This window comes from Diadema antillarum, unplaced genomic scaffold (assembly GCF_040938485.1).
Source record: "Diadema antillarum isolate AM-2024a unplaced genomic scaffold, OU_Dant_1.0 scf00000008, whole genome shotgun sequence".
Taxonomy (NCBI): Eukaryota; Metazoa; Echinodermata; class Echinoidea; order Diadematoida; family Diadematidae; genus Diadema; species Diadema antillarum.
Window position 1 is genome coordinate 4,325,712 of NW_027270897.1, and position 21,544 is coordinate 4,347,255.

The window sequence follows — 21,544 nt, forward strand, 5'->3', positions numbered from 1 at the left end:
AACAAAGAATGAACTTGCGTTTAGACCAGGTGCCCGGAATGGCCAATTGACATTTCAAGAGGCATCAATTTCATTGTTTTGTATTGAATGCATTAACAACATTTTCTTTTGATATTGCCAAATACCAGGCTTGCTGTCAGGTGGATGTGCTGGCAAGCACTATACGTGTATATATCAATATAAGGATACATAAATGATCATCACATTACAGATATTTATCTCAGTGAATTAACAGACGAAAATGCCTGGTAGTACAAATGACCTTTTCTGCTCATGCGCAAAGTGGAACTACGAACTGGTCTATTGGGAGCTCACAAAAGATGAAAGAAGATGATTCAAACATGACGAGATAGGAATATATCATAACTTCTCTGTGTGAATAATATTTTCATTCTGTCTCCAGTGGAGACACCTTTTTTCATACAAGACAGTACAAGTACCGGTAGCCAGGCAATAGTAAAACTACTTTGCCACACATCTCAGGTAACTATCATCAGTTTTAGCAGAAAAACATACTACCATGGCTTGAAGAAAGGTAATTTTTGTCTGGCTGCATCATCCAGCAAAGATATGAGATGTCCTGACAAAACTACAGTTACTTTGAAAAGGCCCTTAATCTATATTTACTAAACTTTGTGATGTCTCAGTGTAATGACTGTGAAAAAGTCTAGCTTACAAGACTAGTACCACTGGTCATTTAGAGTTGGCACATTCCAGTTTTGTAGTAATCAGGTAATTCTACAGTCCTCGTTGAAGTACACTTCAATTTCAATTCCAATACTCGCCAGTCCAAACATGATATTGACATTTGTTGCCTCTGCCACTGTCATGGAACACAATACAATGAGAACTCCAACCAGCTCACTTGCTATTGTCCATACAAAATACCTACTCAAGTCATATCAAGGTGAGATGCTAAATACTAAAATGAAATGTCAAGTGCCCCAGCCAATGGAACAAGTTTCCACTGACTGAAAAATCCCCTCCTGAAATCAGTTATAAATTAGGTATGGATCTTTAAAATGATAAAGAAGAAACTAGATGTGATCAGAAATCTTCATAGTTATTGTAGTCTGGTTCATAATACCCCGACAATAAGAATCAAATCAACACACTTCTTCTCTCAATTGGCCACATCACCTACTGGATAGGTCACCACACACATTCTAAATTTATTACTGATTAAGGTGAATCCAGTCTCACTGGAAAGTGAAAGATGACAATCAACACCAAGCAGTTGGTCCAGCAGCATGCCATGCTTCCTTCCCCTTTGTCAACTACTAACTTTCCTCAGTCATCCAGGAAACCCTAGTTGTCTTTCAGGTTGCTACATTTAAAGGAAAGCGGGGAATATCACAGGGAAGTCCACAGTACTAGTTGTGTATCATTAGAGCTTGAGGTTATCAACTTGTTTGTGGAGAAGGATGAGGGAGAGAGCATGACAGAGGTAAAGCAATTCAATTGCAATATACAATTCAGGGGCGGATCCAGGAATTCCGTAAAGGGGAGGCGCCTTTACAAAATTAATGGGGGGGGGGGGGGGGTGCACACACCCCCATTTTTTCTTTTATTTCTTTTGTTGTGACAAAAATAAAGAGGGGGCGCGCATCCGGTGCGCCCCCTTATGGATCCGCCACTGCAGTTGACTTGTAAGCCAGATGCCTCCAATTTCTCATGTTATGCCAAAGGCAAAGGGGCATGGCCTTTTGTTTATACATTATCGAAGTTCATTGATCTTGACCACTGACCCTTAGAATGCAGAATATCAATAATTTTGAGGTAAAAAAAATCTCCTGATTTATTTCAATCCATTACAACAGATAACAGTACAATTAGACATTTTGGGTAGCTATGGCCAAGAAAGAGACATTTGCAAGTTTACAAAAAGTGTGCCTCATACCTTTTAGCCTTGTCATTTCCAGCAATTATTCATTTCTATTCTTCATATTAAATCATATTTGGTCATTGGTTAGGAACTTTCCCAACTGAATTTACAGCCGAAAATGTAGACTTTTTAGCAAGAGTTTAGTGACAATGATCTTTGACCTACAGAAATTTCTCAGGAATTTGTAGCATACTTGGCCCAGCTTACAACAAAAGACTCTATTGAACAGTTTATCTTGCCTTGTAATGATAAGATCTGGGATGGCTAGACAGACAACCTAAAAACATGATGCCTCTAGCACCCACTTGGGATGAAGGCATAAAAAGAAAGTAAGAACCAGAGGTGGGGTATGGGGTGTGCTGAGAGTCCCTATCAATACATGGCTCCAGTTTGTGTAAGGTCTTAAAGTAGTCAATCTTTCAGTCCTTCTGATTCCTCTGCCACAAGCGTGGAGACAAAGTCTGAGAGCTTTGTGATGTATTCCCTGACAGAAATCATGCCTTCATGTCCATCCAGGCTGGCTACAAGTTTGTTGACCTCTGGAATTGGTTTTGATGTGAGCTGTGTATCATAGACAGAGAGAGAGAGAGAGAGAAAAAAAAAATGAAAGAAAGAGAGAGAAAAAACAAAACAAAACAGCATGACAGAATGTGAGATAGCATTAATTGTTATCCAAAATAATTAAGGATGTTTAAGGCTGAGAAAAAAGGGGTTTATTAAGAATGGGCAAATGACAGATGACAAATGAAAAGTGATCACAAAAAGGCTCATTTGAGTCCTCGGCTGAGGGAGTCTGAATGTCCGTAATTCCATGACTGCATGAGCATAAATTTATATTATCATAATGAGTACACATAAGACCAACGCCCTACAAAACATACAGTTTTAAAATCTGATGAAATGATAAGAAAAAATATCATTAACAAGCTAATTTTTTTTTTAAATTTGTACATAACTTTCCCAGGGCAATGCCATTCATATGACAACTTGAAATCTTCTGACAATGATGTAAAAGACTTCAGTTTTGATCATTGATAATAGATCATTGTACTATTGTAGGTCTAATGATTTTTCCTAAGACAGACCAGTAATCAATTTGACTGGTCATTTCCCATCTTGGGAAAGGACTCTGAACTAATACATCAAAGGCAATTGTCTGCAAATTGTAAATAAAGTGGTGGAATAGTCAAACTGTACCTGATGATCTGTCTTCACTTGTGGTGGAATGCCAAGTTTTGGGTTGCCACAGACTTGAAGTAGAGGAGGGAGCTAGTAACAGTTAAACAGGTGAGAGATACAGCTTAGTTTGAGAAGAAAATGTGAGATAAAACAAACAATTCATGAACAGCTGATGTCCTTTGTATCGTTTCTGTCACAAAGTTAATCTCAAGACAATGTTCCTTCAAGTTCTCCTTGAATTTTAAATGGAAGCCAGCAAGCCTCAAAACAGAAGTTGATTTATTTTTTCTGTCACAGTTTATCTTTGCACAGAGTCTGATCAATGTCTTAAAACATCTTTCTAGGAACCTTCTGACATGTCGAACTACAGACTACCAGTATCTCAATAAATCATTGGCAATTTATGTTTACGACATGATTGATTGAATCACATTTGACTTTGAACTTTGACCTTCACAAGATCATGCTTTGTGTATTGCGTGTGAATAACCTTGCTTTACAACTGGATGAGATTTTCTTAAATACTGTTCAAGCTGTGTGAGACATGCCTAATTTTTAGACTGCTCTTGATCCTTGACATACACTTGATTTGCCCCCAAAGCAAATGAGTCACTTCTTTACAATTCTTTTCAAAGCTAATCCTCGTAAAAACTATTATGAATCTCAATAAATGCTGGGTGAATTATAAAGTAAAATTTGCACGCCCTGCGATAATGTCTGGAAAGTTTATGTCATTAGTTGAGCTTAAACCCCCCAAAGCGTCTATTGTTTCTTTGCCCACGTCCTTCACTGCTGAAGATTACTGTAAGTAAGCAATATCACAGTGCAGTACATCACAAAATGAGAATATTAATTTCCTTCCACTTTAGAGTATAAAAGAAGTTGATGTTCAGAGAAACAACCAATTTACACTGCAGAAGCATGAATCACCTCTGTCATCTCGCCTTCTTTTGGAGTGGCATCACGGACGTCCTTCTCTAGTTTCTCAATGAGTTCCTCTTTCTCCTGCACAATCCTGATTGGGAGAGCAAACAGAAATGTCAGCCTGTTTGGAAGACTATCAGCTTCACTCTGGCAATGCACAGAATTTTTCTCTATCTCTCTCTCTTTCCTCCTTTTGTCTTTTTGGCTAGTTTTGTTGTTGTTGTTCTTGTTGTAAATGTATATATGTTGAGTGAGTACGTGAACTGTGAAATCTTAGAAAGTGAATTGAGAGAACGTCTACTACATCATGATCCAATTATCATATCAATCAACTTTTAAACAATCCTACATAGTACACCAACTTATTCAATAATCTACTTGCGACAGAAATTCAATTACACACATACACTTAAAAACAGACAAACATGAAACAAATTGCCTCTGGTGCCACTAGTAGGCACAGGAATTGAATTAAATATATATATATATATATATGGGTCAGAATTTTGAACGATGTACAATTGAGCCAAAACAAGGCAAAATTCAAAAAGTAGGAAATTCTCCAAATTATTCATCTTACCTGAAAGAGTATAACTCAAGCTTTAATATGAACCCAATTATACTAGGGTTTTCCCAGAGGAACAAGTTTTTATTCACCGCTGAAGTTTACCATGTCCAGAGCAGTGAACGTCCGTAAGGAATAGTACAGCACATACACTTGAATACCATTTAACATAGTTTGCAAAGATCTGATTCAGTTCAAAATCCTAACAAAATATCTTAAGGGACATGTGCACGTGCTTGCAGAATATTAAGTTTGTACTCTTAACCTGTACGTAATGGTAGACAACTGATGATTTAACTAAATTCGTCGTTTCTGTTGAAATATTGCTCTTTCGCTAAACACTTTCTCCACTTTACGCGCATTTTACAGAAACTCAATATTTTGACCTCTTATTTCACTATCCCATACTTCAATCCCCACTCTCAAATAATAACATACCTTTTTAAGATGTATCTGATCTAGGCAGTCTCTATAACCCAACGAACATAGCATAGTTTTCATCACGGAGGTTCGCATGTAGCTCACGGACGTTCGGAACAAACAAGATGCAGCTCTCTTGAGTTGGAAACGCATTCTACTCACAACAAACAGCAATTTCATGTCGAGAACAAACTCCTCTGCAAAATCCTGAACAGATATTACCAATTCTCAATTACATAAGCTTGTTTATCTTCTCATACTGAGGAATCAATGAAAACAATTTTTCCATCTCTCGTAAATGAACGTACAAACGTACGTGTAATCTCAGTGACGTAGTCCATCCTTGAGAACGAATATATCTATCAAAATTTCGTTATCATGAAGTAAAGACTCAGGTCCTAAATTTGTTATCTAAAGTCTACAATGCAAAATTTGCTTATAACGAACATGGTCACAGCTAAAATTATGACAAAGAATTAACATAGAAAGACAACAGAAATGTGCTCCGTTATAGAAATACGAAGTTTAGCTGGGGAGGGCAAACGAATACGTTGGGAAGAAATCCCTCTGCGTTTGCTCCTTGTGTTACACACAGTTACCGAGGAGAATTTGTATTATCATATTAGTCAGAAATGATAATAGGTTCGATACTGCGAAGTTTCGTCATAACAAGACACAATAAGTCCATATTACTTGGATGGATGTTTGTGACTTCGATATTATACAATATGGTTTGTTATAACAAACATTTTGTAGCGCGTCATTTCGGAGGCTCGTTATTCATACAGTTTGTCAATACGAGAGTTCATATGATTATAAAGCTTTTTTATTCGGTAAATGATAGGAATCTCCAAAGGTTAATCGAAAGGTTTATTAATTGGAACATGAAAATCATGTTCGCTTATCCAAATGTGGAGAAACAAGTTAACAACTAAAATCCTCCAAATTTCAAAACCTCATAATAACCGTTTTCACCTAAACGAATATCAGGCCCTTTCCACTTTTAGAAAGACGGACCTAACATAATGATCCTTAATATTTATTTTTCGGACTAACAAACTTTCGGAATAAGAAAATTTTTAATAACAAACCTCCTTAATTAACTACAAACTTTTTTTTTTCAGTTTCGGAATAACAAACCTTTGGACATCTGAGTAACGAATCTTAGGAAGAGCGAACGTATCAAAATGCAACCTTAAACCTATTCTAAATCATTACTTTTGTTAACATGTGTTTTCAAAGTAAGCACAAAAGCACAAACAAATTGACGATATCTCTGTCTCTTGAATGCAAAATGAAAAAAAAAATCTTGGAAAGAATTACAAATGAACATTGATTTTCATTGATGAGTATAAAACAACACCATGTGATGATAAGCGGAGGATTTGTTTGTTTTCATCAGACAATAATTGTATACTGCATTATTTTTGTTCGTTTGTGACGGCATTTCGATGAATAAAAAAAATAAACAAACAAACAAAAACTTCTCCAGAGGAATTTGGTACAAAGGGAGTGCACTGGCAATTCTTTACTCTGTGTGTTGGAGCTCGATCCCTTCTCTGTTTCTCAGTCATTTTTATTCAACTGCTTCCACGTCCTTTTGAAACTTTTCCATTTTTTATTCAACACATGCCCATTGCAGACTTCTTCCGTCATTATCCTGCATGTGATTACGTAACACTTTTCGGATTTGTTTTGGTTTGTTTTGTTTTGTTTCTGTTTTCTGTTTGGTCGCAGCATGTCCAGGCTATTGAGGGAATGAGAGAAAAATCGTCATGAAGAGAAAAATAAAAATGAATTAAGGCATTTAATATCATGACAATTACAGCGAACGTCCGTTATGGAGGCCAAAACTGGATGTGTTCTGTTTGAGACGGCAGCTACCATACTCAAAAGATAAACACTTGGCGCACCTGTCACTAAAAAGTGGCACTGATCCTCTTTCTCCTACTATGTAATCCATTGACTTATTCTACCAACAAACATCCGTGACCAAAACGTTTTCCTTTTGTTATTACAAATAAATTGAGTGCTGAACATTATTCACTTTTGGGTATGAGCGGCTCGGTGATTTGGTAATATTTTCAACTAACATTAACTTTATGTGCAGTGATATATTTGTAATTATCAGCAATTTCCTTTCTCGGACAGAACGTCCGTGAGCGGAACTTTCAGAACCTGTAACCGTACAAATTGTCTCCAGATCCTCATTAGAAAGAAATTTAAATGCACAGAAATTACAGATTACGCAAAATTCCATTTTCCTATAACTTTGTTTTCAGTGTTTAGCTGTTTTTGTATAATTAGAAGGAAAACAAGCGTAACATTGTGAGTAAATTTTCAACGGTTTCTTCATCATGATCACATAATGCCTTAAAAATTCTAAAACTACTGTCCTAAACTCATTGTTTACTTTGTAAAACTTTATATGTGGCTATTGGAGCTAAAAGTTTTAAAGAATACAGGACACTTTCGGGACAAGTTATCCCTATCGAAGGGATTGCATACGTCACGGACGTTCGCTGGAATTGTCACGGACGTTCGTTCTACTGATAGGGTCATGTTCCCGGACGGATAACTAATCGGCAGAGAGTACCTAGCCTTCCTAACTCTTTCAAAAATTTGAAAAGGTATTGTCAATGCAAATTATAAGAAATTCGACATCCTTACAACATATGTATTGCTCAGAGGGGGATCAGGGGGTGAATTTTCAGAGAAAATATTAATTATTTGCTTGGTTTTCGGTGAATTGCATGGTCCAAAAACTGCGGACAAGCCTCAGTCCGCTCCAAAAATAACATACAGCTCCTCGGCTAGAGAGCCAAAGGTAAAATGCACCTTCGTCATCAAAGCAAGATGGTGTCCCACTCGAAAACGTTTTAATCATCACGGACGTTCTTTTTTTCTCGGAGGTTCGTCTAAAAATATAATTTTGATTCCTATTTGACAAAGGATGGACAGAAACTCAAAACAAACATATTATCGTGTGGCTAGATCTTAGTTGATTACGACTAAGAACAATATCACCAATAGCGTTTAATGGGATACGATCTTTATTAGAAAATAGCGGAAGCACGTCCGTGACGAAAACTGAGTATAATTTTGCATAAAAGAATATTACGTCCCATGTACAGCCAGCAGACGTACAATTTTTGCAGGATATGTTCATTAGGTGGAACACCAAATTTTCGTATACATTACAGTTGGGACAACAAAGTAGAATTTGCAGTAGCGATAGAAATAAAAGCACCACGGACGTTCGTCTGTTTAGGCGTTTGATATTTCAATTGTTCTTTGTGATTTTATACGTGCTCATAAAGTTCTTATAATTTTGTGGTTCATTCCCATGATATGTCAGATCCAGAACATGTTCAGATATTAGATGCCACCTACCATTAAAAATGCACATCATTAGTTTGAAAAACAAAAATTATTGTGAAAATAGCGTTTTTACCGTATTTTTGCGCTTTAAGTCCTTGTCAAATGAAAAATATCAGGCAAAAGTCAACCAAACCATATATTTCCTGAAAGGAATTTACCAATCTTTGAGATGACATGAAAAAATCTGGTTTCTTAGATCATCCTGGCGTGTTCTAAGGGAAAGAATGTCATAAGGTGCGAAAATTGGCAATTGTACATCGTTCAAAATTCTCACCCATATATATATATATATATATATATATATATACATATATACATATATATACATATATAACATACTACATTTCTTCACAAATCAAATGATGATAATAATGATGGCAGAAAAATAATATAGAAATATACACTTCGTTGCTATGCAAGGGAAGTGTATTCCCCGCATCATAAAACTACCGGGTATAGGGCTTAAGATCATACCATGCTGAACCTGCATACCAAAGAAAAAACAAACTGTCAGAAGGTGTGGCCAATAGATTGTACTCAAGTCAGCAAAGTACATATGACCTTTGACCCCATAAAAGACAGAATACTGTGGGAAGCATCATCAAAAACACCAGAAGTCTAGATTTAACCATCACACACCCTAGTGTAAAATTTCAGCAATATTCATCAAAACCACCACCTGTATGGCACACACAAGACATCCACCAAAATGTGACCAATGACCCTAAAAAAGCTGGAACACTGGGAGCAGCATTACCAGAAATAGGGGCCTAAATTTCACCATGATGCCGGTCCATAAGAAATTTGGAAAAACAAAACAAATCCATCATGAAATATGGATGGTAGAGCACACACAAGAAATGACCTGATAAAGGAAGAACATTGGGAAAAGCTTAACCAAAACTAGAGCACTCGCAATCGAGCACATGTATCCCCCGAACCCGTCTCCCATACCCCATCTGGATTACTTTTTAGGCCAGAATGTTGTATAATATGGCAACTGTTGCAGGATACAATAAAATCCGACGAGAAATGAGGCTATATAGCACATACAAGGAATATGACATTTCATCCTATAAAAGTTTGAACAATGAGAGCGCTAGCAATGAAAACTTTTGTTACCTAGAATAACTCCCCATAAACCTCCATAGCAAGTTTGAATGAAATTCCACAAGAAATGTGGCTTATACAGCATATACAAGAAATGTGACATGGCCTCCAAGTCGGAACACTGAGGGCGCCGTCACCACAAACTGTTGTGTCCTTCATGTAGAATGACCACCCATACACCTCTTTAGCAAGTCCGAGTAAAATCCAGTAACAATCAAGTTATTGCCTAAATATTTGTGAATGAATTTGTGAATGAAAGCGAAATAAATAATAATAAATATTTATAATAAGCATGCATTTTTGCAAATTTTGACATGATCAGGGTGACCTTTGACCCTGTAAAAGGTGGAACAGTGAGGGCAGCATTAGCAATAGGTGTAGGTGTATAGATTTGACTATGATACATTTACATACCAAATTTGAAACTAGAAATGTCGCTATGGCGACTGGTATGCCTCCGCCATAATGCATGGTTCTTTGAATAGGTCTACAGCACAATGTCTTGACAATGTGTGATGACAGCTTCACACAACAGGCAAAATATTAAAATGACAGGTTCGTCACAAATGCATTGAGTGTTCACTATCCTCGTACTAGGTTTATATGGATGAATGGCTATACTGTCTAAGAGTGCAGGTATTTGGGGATTTAAGGATGTGTACCCAACTTTTGACCCTTTTATAAGTTTAAAGAAGATAAGTGAAATTTAGGACTTTCACTTGACCTTTGACCATTTGACCTTTGACCTTTAGGCAAGAAACTTCCAAGAGAATCTGTATTGGGTAATATATGCATACACTAAGTTTCAAGAAAAAATCGTGCAGGCATTGCATAGATAAGAGAGAAATAATGACATTTTGAGGAGTTGACCTTGACCTTTCACACCCTGACCTATGACCAATGACCCCTAAATTCCCTACATGATCACTGCCAGTCAGTACATGCAGATATACTAAGTTCCATGAAAATACCTTGAAATATTTGTGAGATATGGAGAAAAAAGTGAAATTTTAACATTTTCACTGGACCTTTGACCCTTGACCTTTGACTTCATGACTCAAAGCTCTCTCTAGGGAATCTTTATTTGGCAGTTGATGTATACACCAAGTTTCACGAAAATACCTCCAGGCATTGCACAGGTATAGGAGAAATAGTGAAATTTTGAGCATTTGACCTTGACCTTTGACCTTGAGTATGTGAGCCCAAAAGTTGATAGGCACAACTTCGCCCATTCACACATATACATGCCAAGTTTCATTAGGATACCTCTAACGGCTTTTTAGATACGCTGTCCACAAAATCGATACGGACGGAAGGACGGACGGAAGGACGGACGGACGGACACCCCGAAAACATAATGCCTCCGGCGACACTTCATTATTATTATTACTATTATTTATAGTGTGCTTTTCCCACAAGGCCCAAAGCGTTTACAATCAATTCAAAACATGAACGACAGTATGTATAATTGGATAAATGTTACAGCTACGAACTAAACTAGTTGCTACTGAAAAGATGTGTTTTCAAGGCTTTTTTGAACACACTGACTTATGGAGACTGTCTAACGGTAAGTGGTAAATTGTTCCAATGCTTTGAAGCAGACACAGTAAATGTCCTATCACCGGCTAAGGTGCGAGTAACAGAGTATGTGAGACGAAGCGGATCACTAGATGACCTCAAATTTCTAGTAGGTGTATATAAAGTCAAACAGGCGTCTAGATATTTCGGAGCTTGATCGTTAAGGATTTTATAAACAAACAAAACTAATTTGAAAATTATCCGTTGATTCAAAGGAAGCCAGTGCAATGACTTCAGAAGTGGCTGAGATGGGTAGTCCCTAGAAACCTGAAACACTAATCGGGCTGCCCAATTTTGAAGTCGCTGCACACTTCATGGCGGAGGCATAAAAAAAATAGGTCCAGAAACAAGGCCAGCGTCGCACACACAAGCAGACCCTGTTGAATTCACCTTTTCATGTATAAAGATGGAACAAGCGAGGGCGCCACCACCAAAAACAATGTCGGCATCTTCATTTCACTATAATGCACCTTTTTGCCAAATTTAAAGAAAATCTGATGAGAAATGTGGCTGATAGAGCACACACAAGAAATGTACATTGGCATCCAAGTCGGAACACTGAGGGCACCGTCACCACAAACTGTTGTGTCCTTCATGTAGAATGACCACCCATACATCTCCTTAGCAAGTCTGAATAAAATCTGTTGAGTAACAATCAAGTTATTGCATAAATAAGCACTTCTGCAAATTTTGACATGACCGGGGTGACCTTTGACCCTGTAAAAGGTGGAACAGTGAGGGCAGCATTATCAATAGGTATAGGTGTATAGATTTGACTATGATACATTTACATACCAAATTCGAAATAAATCGGTCAAGAAACAAGGCCAGCGTCGCACACACAAGCAGATCCTGTTAAATTTACCTTTTCATGTATAAAGACAGAACAACCGAGGGCGCCATCACCAAAAACTGTAGCCTTCTTTGTCTTACCATAATACACCTTCATGCCAAATTTGAAGATGATTGAAGAAGAACTGCAGCCAGCAGAGCGCTCACAACAAAATCTCTGTGGCGAACGCGGACGCGGCACAACGAGGCCAAATCCATAGTATCCTCCGAACTCTGTTCGGGGGATACAACTAGTACAGGTCACCAGGGGATACAATTACAGGTTTGCTCATTCAACATTTACTGTAAAAGTGGTTATTTTCGTGCAAGTAATTTTTCGTGCTCTGTTGGGTAAGATGAATTTCGCTAACTTTTGATTTTGCAGAACAAGATGTTTACTAAGGGAACATACACTGTATGACATTCAAAAAATATTCACATCCTTTTATTTTTGTGCTGGTTTCTGACCGTGCGAAAATTTCCACTTTTACAGTATTTGAAGTCGAAATCTGCCAGAATGCCTCAACACAAAGGAACCCATACTTTGATATAAATTTGAGAAACTTCACCTTGTTACATTTTCAACCATCTCTGAAAGTTGCTCTTCCTGCCTGGCTGCTTCCAAGGTATCTCTTTCCAACTTTTGCTGTGTTATTTAGAGACAAGGAGGAAAGAGGAACAATGCTGCTCCTTTCAGTTTGTGGGCACAATATCAACACAAGATACAACCTTTGCTCATTTTACAGACACAATACTTGGAAAGGGGGAGCACAAATATGTTTTCAGTCAAATAAAGGAAAATACTAACACAGGAAGCCACCATTTAGTTTATGTTTTGTTCTTTTTTTTTTTCAGGTTACTTCAAGTTGAACTTTTACCCCAATTCTTTATAAATAAAACTGCAGAATAAACCAGCTGCTGGGAAAAATAAATGGTAGAAATAAATCAACAATAACATTATTTGGTGTAACAGATTGAAATTAACAGGAAATATTTCCTTTGTGCAAAGAATGTTAAAAGTCAATCCATAGTGATCAAGATCGACGAACCTCATCAAATTCTAGCATACAGTGATGGATTGGGAAGCAGTGACATCCTAGTCAAATGCATGTCAACTGAATTGCTCTAGTTCACACTTTGGTATTCAGTGTATGCTTTAACAGATTACAATGTGCATTACATGCAAATTACTTACCAAAGCCGCTTCAAGGGTACCAGACTTTGGACGCTTTGTGGTGGGTGCTCTCAGATTACGAGACTTTTCCAGAGTTCTTTTTATCAAAAAAAAAAAAAAAAAAAAAAACTTAAGAAAGAAATCTTATAGACATTCTTGTAATAGCAGTAACAATGCCCAAACTTCACACCCAGGTTAGCAACACCTTGCTTTCACCAATATTTCCCTGCCGAGTAAAATGCACTAAGATTTACTGTAAATTTCTGTTTTTCTGCCTGCAGTAATCACACAAATCAAACTCTTAACATTGACAGGACTCTAAACACTTGTACATATAGATATTGATAGAAAGTTACTATAGTTGTTAATCAATTCAGGTCTGTATAAATTTGATAGGGTAAAGTTAAAATGTTTTCCTACCCTGCCCCCTTTTTCCACCAATACAAGTGTACTACTACTAGACTTATCTCATGCCTACAGATCTTCTTTTTTTTTCCAGTTAACACAGACATTAATTCAAAGTGACCTCCTTTTAAACAAATGACGAACCATATCTACTAGAGACATACGTTTGAAAAACAAAAATGTTTGTGTGGTACTCACAAGCCATCATCAAACTTTCGGATTGGTTACTGCATTTTTACATGTTCCTTCACAGATGACTTCTTTCTACTCATATTTACCTGTGTTTCAAACGGTCTAGGACATCTTGAATATTGGTATAAACAACAGAGCTTGTACTGGACAGCACAGAACTGCAAAACAAAATAGAAGCACAAAAATATTGACATGGTTACACAAAAACTACAAATACACTAATTATCAGTTCTCTGTCAGCCTAAGAATTGACACCTAACCAGCCATACCATGTGATTCTCAGTAAGCTGATAATGGAATGTATCATGCCAGCAAATTGGGGTAGATGTAAATACTAGTAGTCTCAGAAATCCTTGTAATTCCCTGCTCTCTTTTTTTCTTCCTGAAACATTCATAGTAGCCAGTCTGTACAAGAAGTTATCTTATTTCACAAATTACAATTGAAAAGTGAAAAGGGTGATATTTTCAGCAAGTATGCAAATGATTTACACTTACTACCTTATTGATCTATCATCTTATTATGCTTGGGAAATTGAACTCACATAATGGCACTATCTATGGTCTGAATGAAGAGTGCCTGGGATGTCTTTGAGATAGGTTTCCAGTGAGAATATGTCTTGACCGACACACTCCGCTCCTTGAATGAGTCATCTGTACTCAGAGATGAGATGGTGAAAGGAAACACATCATCCACTCATTAGTAAACTCGAGTACATTTGGGTATTTCCACAGTGAAGAGGCCATTTCAGAGATGTCTGGTTATTTTCTTCTTCCTTTGAGCATTACCCCCCCCCCCCCCCCCCCATGTAACATGATCTTTTAGAACACTGATAACTTTGCCAAAAATTACTTCAAACAAGTAATCTCTTAGAATTTTTGCCAAAACGAAAAATTTGTGGGTGCACATTAGGCTGGACTGACATCTCTGTATAAACATATGAAGGTCAAATAATAAATGTTTATAGTGAATGGCCTGATATTGATTAGAAAAGAGAAGAACAGCCCTAAGATTCTTTTGAACAATTAAGCCATTTCTGGAATTGGTGGTGACCGTATGTTACTTGGACTGACCAAACTGTCACATTTTGCTGTTACTGTGGATATATCCATTTCACTCCTTATATAAATAGCAATTTTCCAAGAAATTTTAATATGTAACTTGGCACGGTGAGCAACTCCCATTTTAATACAATTTTCACATTTTGTCATCAGCAATGATCTGATCAAAATATAGCTGTTGAAATGTAACATACAAATTTGCTGGGTACAAGTCTACATTTACATACCTCTGTTGCATGCAAGCTGTGAGTCATGGAAGAGGAAGCATCAAAAGAAGGCAAAAACCAGATGATTTTGACTGGGTGTATACAATAAACAATCACCTTTTCCCAAACCTTTTCCATCAGTAACTGTTGTCATGGTAAATACTTCAAAAGATACCAAGAAAAGGTACAGAAGCACTTGAGTATTGCTGCAACACCTTCACTGTCCTAACTAGAAGGGAATGGATGGATTACACTGCTTTAGCATGTCCGCTGCTATCTTCACTCACCTAGATTTTCAGATTTACCTCGCTTTCTTCTTGAGATCTACAGAAAAATGACACAGTAATTTCAAAATTACTCCCAAATATTCTTATCATGCAGTGAAAGAAGTATGATTGGTACTTATACTTTGCCCAGTTGTGGACTCTTTAATTGCACTTGTTAAACATTATAAAAAAATTCTGCATTTGACTAACTGCAAATCCCTAAGTAATTTCTGTATGAACAGCATCAGGTTGATCTCATAATTCTTCGACTTCAACAAATTCTGAAGACATTTAGTACAGAGGCTTGACACTTTTATATGGTCTAAGATATTTCTGGAACAAGTCAGTATCAAATTTCTATGATCTTTTTTGATAATATCACAAATGTGTCATGTTGGGGTGCCAACTTTGCTGCAGTTATTATTTTTTTCTTTGCATCAAATTTTCTTCTGCTAACAATGAATCCTGATCTTTTTAAATAGAACTGGACTTGTAATCTCATCCCAATCCCTAGGGAAAAAGAAGCAATGATGTGTCACCAAAGGGTAAAAGGTAGCTTAGTCTTCATTTTCAAGCTGTTGCTGCACGTGAAATACACTGTATAGTTCAACAAATCACTACAGCACCCATGAGAAACTAATGACTGGTCTGCACAAATAGGATATATCTAACAACGAGGACTATTAAATTCAACGATAACGATCTTGGAAATATGTACACAGAAAGAACCGACAGTGGAAAATTACTTGCTCTGAACCTCATTTGATGACCTATATAATGTTCACGAACACTGGAAATGGTGCTAGCACAGCTCCCATGCACGTGGCTGTCTTTTCAATACAGTTCCCCTGTCATGTAACAAGTATAAATCCTTGCAGATGCTAGACTCTTCTAATCAACCTCTAAAGAGAGGGGGACAGGCTGTAGTTTGAACACAAACATCTTACAGTATAAAGTCACAGTAAATACACATAGGCAAGTGACACAGCAAATTCATTGTCTTTACATTACTCTTGAAAGGCTAATATGTGATGGTAGAAAAAATGGTATAGTCCTGACATACCTGAACCCTGGTTGTACTGACATTTCCATCGATGCTTTTGTTGGAACTCGACTTCGAAGATCTCTTTGGTCTACGAACTGAGGAAGTGGATTTCCCAGGCATGGTGACTTTCTCTGCAGTAAAGGGTAATACTATACGGGTACACAATGGTTTGAGAAGAAAAACAAACACAAAAAAACGAGAAATGTCACTGCGGAGACTGGTATGTCAGCACATCATTCTCCCAATTAATAGGTCTACAGAACATCTTGCCACTGTGAGACAACAGCTGCACATGATTGGCAAATAATCACTGTCTGGGAATACACCAATTTTTGGACAACACTTTGAACCATTTTTAAAATAGTGAAATTTTCTTGACCTTGAACCTTGAACCTTGAATGGGTAATCCTTGCAGCAGCTCGTAGAAAGCTAAACTGGGATGGACTGTGCGATGACGACATTGGCCGACGATGCTTTAAGGTGCTTTTACTATTTACAATAAAATGGCATGTGCATTGCACAAATAAAAATTAGGCTGTCAGGCTTACAGCATTTGGATCCTATCAGGAGGCTCCAACTTTCTGATGATTGGTAGGGCAGCCTTTTGTAAGGTATCAACAGAAGGTGCAGTGACAGCATTGCTTGGTAGGTGGCTCCAGATCCATACAGTACTTGGATAGAAGGAATATTTGTATGGGTCAATTGAAGCTTCTGGTATCATGTATTTGAGTTTGTGGTCAAGTCTGCCTATATAAGAGGCTGGAAAGATGGAGGGCAGAAGTGAGATGTTGACAAGGTTGTAGTGGACTCTGTAGAACATGGTGCATTGTGCAGCGAGGCATCGTGTGTGCAGTGTGTCCCATCCCAGTTTGGCATTGGATACAAGGGCTGTGGAGGAAGTACACCATCCGTAATCTTGGTGAACAAAGCAAGCAGCTGCTTTATGGACTCCTCCAAGGCCTTGTGCTGTGCTAGTGTAGTATGGATTCCATGCCTCAGATCCATACTCTAGCTGTGGGCTACCTTTGACCCCATGACCCAAATTTTCCCTATAGCATCATTGTGCAGTAATGCGTTTTACATACCGGTACCAAATTTAAATAGGCGGATACATTGTGTCATTATTAAGGCATACATTAACCTGTATGGAGAAAATATTGTAATTTCACCGGGAAGTACTGTAATTTTAGCATTTCAACCAGACCGTTGACTTCATGACTTAAACTTCCCATGACAACCATTCAATCTAAAACTAGGTGGTCGATGAGTAGTAGACTATTATAATAGTATTACTCATCAACTACCTACAGATAGATTGTATAAACAGACCGACCATTTTTAGACCAACCATCTTCGCGCAATGGCTTTCTTGTGTATAGAAATAAAATCAAAAGTACTTGTGCAACAGGGTGCAACATGCTAGAATATTCAAACCCTAATACAAATCAAGAGAAATGAGGAGGGAACAGGTAATACCATGAGGAAACAGTAGGAAAAAGAATTAGGGTTCGAAAATCCTCACTAGTTGAGGATAAGGCTAGGGCTTTTTAGGTTTACAAACTTTATCAACAGAGAACAGGCAGTCAGTTAAAATGATGAGCTTGCACTGGTGCACAGAAAAAAAATGTCACTTGTATTTGTAGCCGAGAATTCCGCACATACACTATTGTACATTACAAGTCAACAATCTGAGCCCGGGATATGGATTTGTGGTACAGTAGGTACTTTCTGTCACGTGGTGAAATGAAAGTAAGGTGAAAGTCTGAAACCGAGAGATATTTTTCTCAGAAAATAAAGGTTCTACAACTTAAGGTACTGTAGACTATCTAATTAAAAAGCAGTCAATGTGTAGTAAGTCCAACCATATGAGCAGACTTATTTCATTTTCACCTACCCCCGGGGCACTCTTTGTTTACAGTTATACGAACGGGCTGGTCGCAGTTAATTTTCACCATACTTGGATATGGGAGTACTTTTAAAAGTGCCGGCTCTCCTGGTAACACTTCATGGTGGAGACACAGAATATTTTAATTCATTTATCACTGCCTATAAATTAATATAATCTATAGACCTCTAGTCGAGTATAGTAATGTTAGTCATACCAGGTTCTAACACGTTCCACTATGTTACATTGGTAAAATTAACATCATTTTTGTTCTTTTGGCGTTGGCCATAGAATGATGAGGAAACATGACGTGGTGAAGAGGGGAGCAGATGGACAACTAGACTGATGGTATCTGTCATTTCACAGTGGGCTTCTTATCTGACATTGGGACATGTATGGTCTAAACGGGGGGGGCAGAGACTCCAACCCAAAGCACCTTCTGATCTGGAGATTCTCCCGCCTGAAACCCCCTAGCAAACGGGAGACTCCAAGTTGATGTGTGCTAAGCGCGAAATTCCTAGGGTTCTACATGCTCCCTGGTGCTATCTAAGACTTATTTTTTCAACATACAATAACAATAAGTAAGAAATCCTTTCCAACGGGAGACACAGAGCCAGGGCGGGAGAAATTAAATCTCAAGCGGGAGGACGGGAGATTTTGTAAAAATGGGTTTTCAGCGGGAGATCTCCCGTCGAAAACGGGAGAGTTGGAGTCTCGGGGGGGGGGGGGGGGGGGGGGGGGGGGGCTGACCAAGACATGTCCCAATGTCAGATAAGAAGCCCACTGTGAAGAGACAGATACCATCAGTCTCACACTAACCCCGGGGCGCTCCTTGTATGGTAAGGGTACCACGTATCATTTTTAGAGTACCGGTAGTTGTGTATAGAACAAAAAAGTACGCGTGGGATATGTGCCATACATAAGCTATGAAAATAATATTAAATAACGAAGACAAGAAAAAAAAACTTATAAGCAAACTAACAAACTAAACATGGTTCAGTTACACATCCACTTGGTAAATTGCGAACATGACGCATGACTGTAAAATTCACGTGTACACGTGTATTACTTATGGAGGGAGGGGGTGCTGATTGATGTTGAGGTAGACACCTCTTACCCTTTTTAAGCTTTTAAGCCATGCAAAGAAAATGCATCCCATGTTGGCATGTAGTAAAATACTGCTACTTCAGTAGACAGAAAGATCCGTCTGTCCGGAGGACTCTTTTTATATTTTGCCATTAACGCTGTCCTCGTGAAGCCAGACGCAGTCTCCGCGGAACATTCCCCGACGGACAGATACAGACCGATCTTTCGGTCAACTACTTCAGTACAGAGATTCAGAATCAACAGGACGGTTACAATAATCAAAACTGCAGTATTTATGGCATATTGAAAGCAAAACTTACGCAAATTTGTTTTATAAATTACTTTTGGAATAAGTAAAGTAAGCTGCAGATCCATTGCTGGTGACGATAGGTCTAGTGCCAGTAGTGGCAGTCAGTGGTCAGTGGTACCCTCATTAATCATACACAGTCCGAGCTGGTCGCAGTTAAATTTATCACTAGAGGCTTCTATTAGGTCTAGACCTATATAGATTTAGACTTAGATCTAACTATTAGTCTCACGCAGCCACAGACTATTATTGACAGTTTGAAACTAAGCTTAGTTTTCAATGATGCATTAAATTAATTGGATAGAAATGTTCATAAAAATAAAATGCATAACACATTATTAGATTGTAGAAACTAGCTTTCTACTTCTAGTTCTAGCCTCTAACCGTTAGCTCTACTGTCTACAATATACAACAGGCAGGGCATATATCTACAGCTATAGGCCTAAACAACTAGAAATAACCCGTTATATTAGGAGTGTAGATCTACTGTAATTGTTACTGTTAATTTCACGAAGCATTTTGGCAGCTGCTACAGTGCACCCCATAATTATAAGTATATGGGACTACACTAACAGTTAGGTAAAATAAAGGTGAGCTTCTCGGATTCGGGTAATTTTACCATACATCTGTAAATGGTGCATAGTGGTGAGCACACAAGTAACCTAACAACAATAACAGCTTACCTATAGCTACGCAATGCATGGATTATTGCATACCTGTTTAACTACTTCACAAACAAGTTATTATGAGGTGCCAGAGTTCCAATCCACGGCCGGCTGGCAAGGGCTGGCTGTGTTGATCATGATGTTCAGGCACGATCAGTCAGTGGCCGCCGCGCGCCTCGCCCGTGGATTTTATGCGAACCAAACTTCCCGCCGCGCCACGCATAACGTGGACTCGTTATAAGATAAACGGCTCGCCGGGAAATGTAAAAACTCCAATTTTGCAGGAAAAATTCAGTTATTAATGTCTTCATAATAGTAGCACTAACTTAGCTCTATCTTTTTTGGTCCGATAGAAGATTAGGAAAACTCAGGGACTCTGGGGATTTAACTCAGTTTAAGATAACATCACCACTAATTCAGGCATAAAGATGCTATCTGCCAAGTTTGGTGGAAATCAGATTTTTTTTCAAGAAGATGCAGAAAATGTGGAAAATCCCCTCCTCTCCCTCACCACCGCCCCCCCCCCCCCCATCATGGCACCCCTGAATCCTTCATAATCAAACATGAAATTTCAGTCATTAATGTCTTCATAGCAATATCTCAGCTCTATCTTTTTCAGTTCAACAGAAATATTAACAAAATCGGATCAGTTTCGGGAACTCAGATCTGAGGCCAACTCCAATGCCCCTAAACTCCAATGCCCCCTCCAATGCCCCCCCTTTTTTGGGGGGGGGGGGGGGGGATTGCTATAAACCACCTGTTTTATTTCTCATAACACTTCCTGAGTTAATCGGCTGACAAGCAAGCAAAAAAAAAACCCTTCTGGGTTTCATCACCTGACAAGCAAAAAAAAAAAAAGAAAAAAGAAAAAAGGCCTTACAGGTATATACTGTATGTTGGTCATCGTGCAACTTCATGCATACTCTTATTAGAAAAAAAAAAGTAAAACGGGGGGGGGGGGGTTCCTGGTGCATGAGCCCCCCTTTATTTTTTTTCTTTTACCTAAAAAACGAAGAAAACAAAATTAAAGGGGTAGTGTGCACCCGGTGCACCCCCCTTGGATTTGCCACTGCACAAACCTATGGACAGGAAATTAATGTGGATGCAGAGGGTGAAAACTGAAGATGACCAAACATGCTTACTGACTACCAGTATCTCAGTAAATGCATAGTAAGTCTCTTTTTTGGGGGGTGGGGAGGTCAACCTATAGCGTCAATTAAGTTACCACATTTATTCCAAACAAATTTCCATCCTACACAAGATTTATCATTGACTATTTACCATTATCATGTATTGAATTGTTTATGGAGCAACGTACCACTTTCCACGCATGTGGGATCTTTTCGTGCCAAAGAAGGTTTGTTTGTTGTTATATTTTTAA

The 21,544-nt window shown here is 38.1% G+C and overlaps 1 protein-coding gene across 2 annotated transcripts; it reads right to left on the reverse strand.

The window, feature by feature from the left end:
• Positions 1-1,496: 1,496 nt before the first annotated feature.
• On the reverse strand, positions 1,497-20,303 carry LOC139718139 (uncharacterized). Of its 2 annotated transcripts, none has more exons than XM_071629633.1 (10): positions 20,215-20,303; positions 16,239-16,369; positions 15,215-15,233; positions 14,187-14,295; positions 13,731-13,802; positions 13,069-13,144; positions 12,443-12,519; positions 3,995-4,079; positions 3,083-3,154; positions 1,497-2,446 (listed from the first exon to the last, which is right to left on the reverse strand). In XM_071629633.1, the coding sequence occupies exons 2-10, from the start codon at positions 16,338-16,340 to the stop codon at positions 2,297-2,299; spliced, it is 762 nt and encodes a 253-aa protein (XP_071485734.1). In that variant the 5' UTR covers positions 16,341-16,369; positions 20,215-20,303; the 3' UTR covers positions 1,497-2,296. The 2 variants fall into 2 exon arrangements, with proteins under 2 accessions (XP_071485734.1, XP_071485727.1); XM_071629626.1 differs by having other exon boundaries at positions 15,197-15,233.
• Between the last annotated feature and the right edge of the window lie 1,241 nt (positions 20,304-21,544).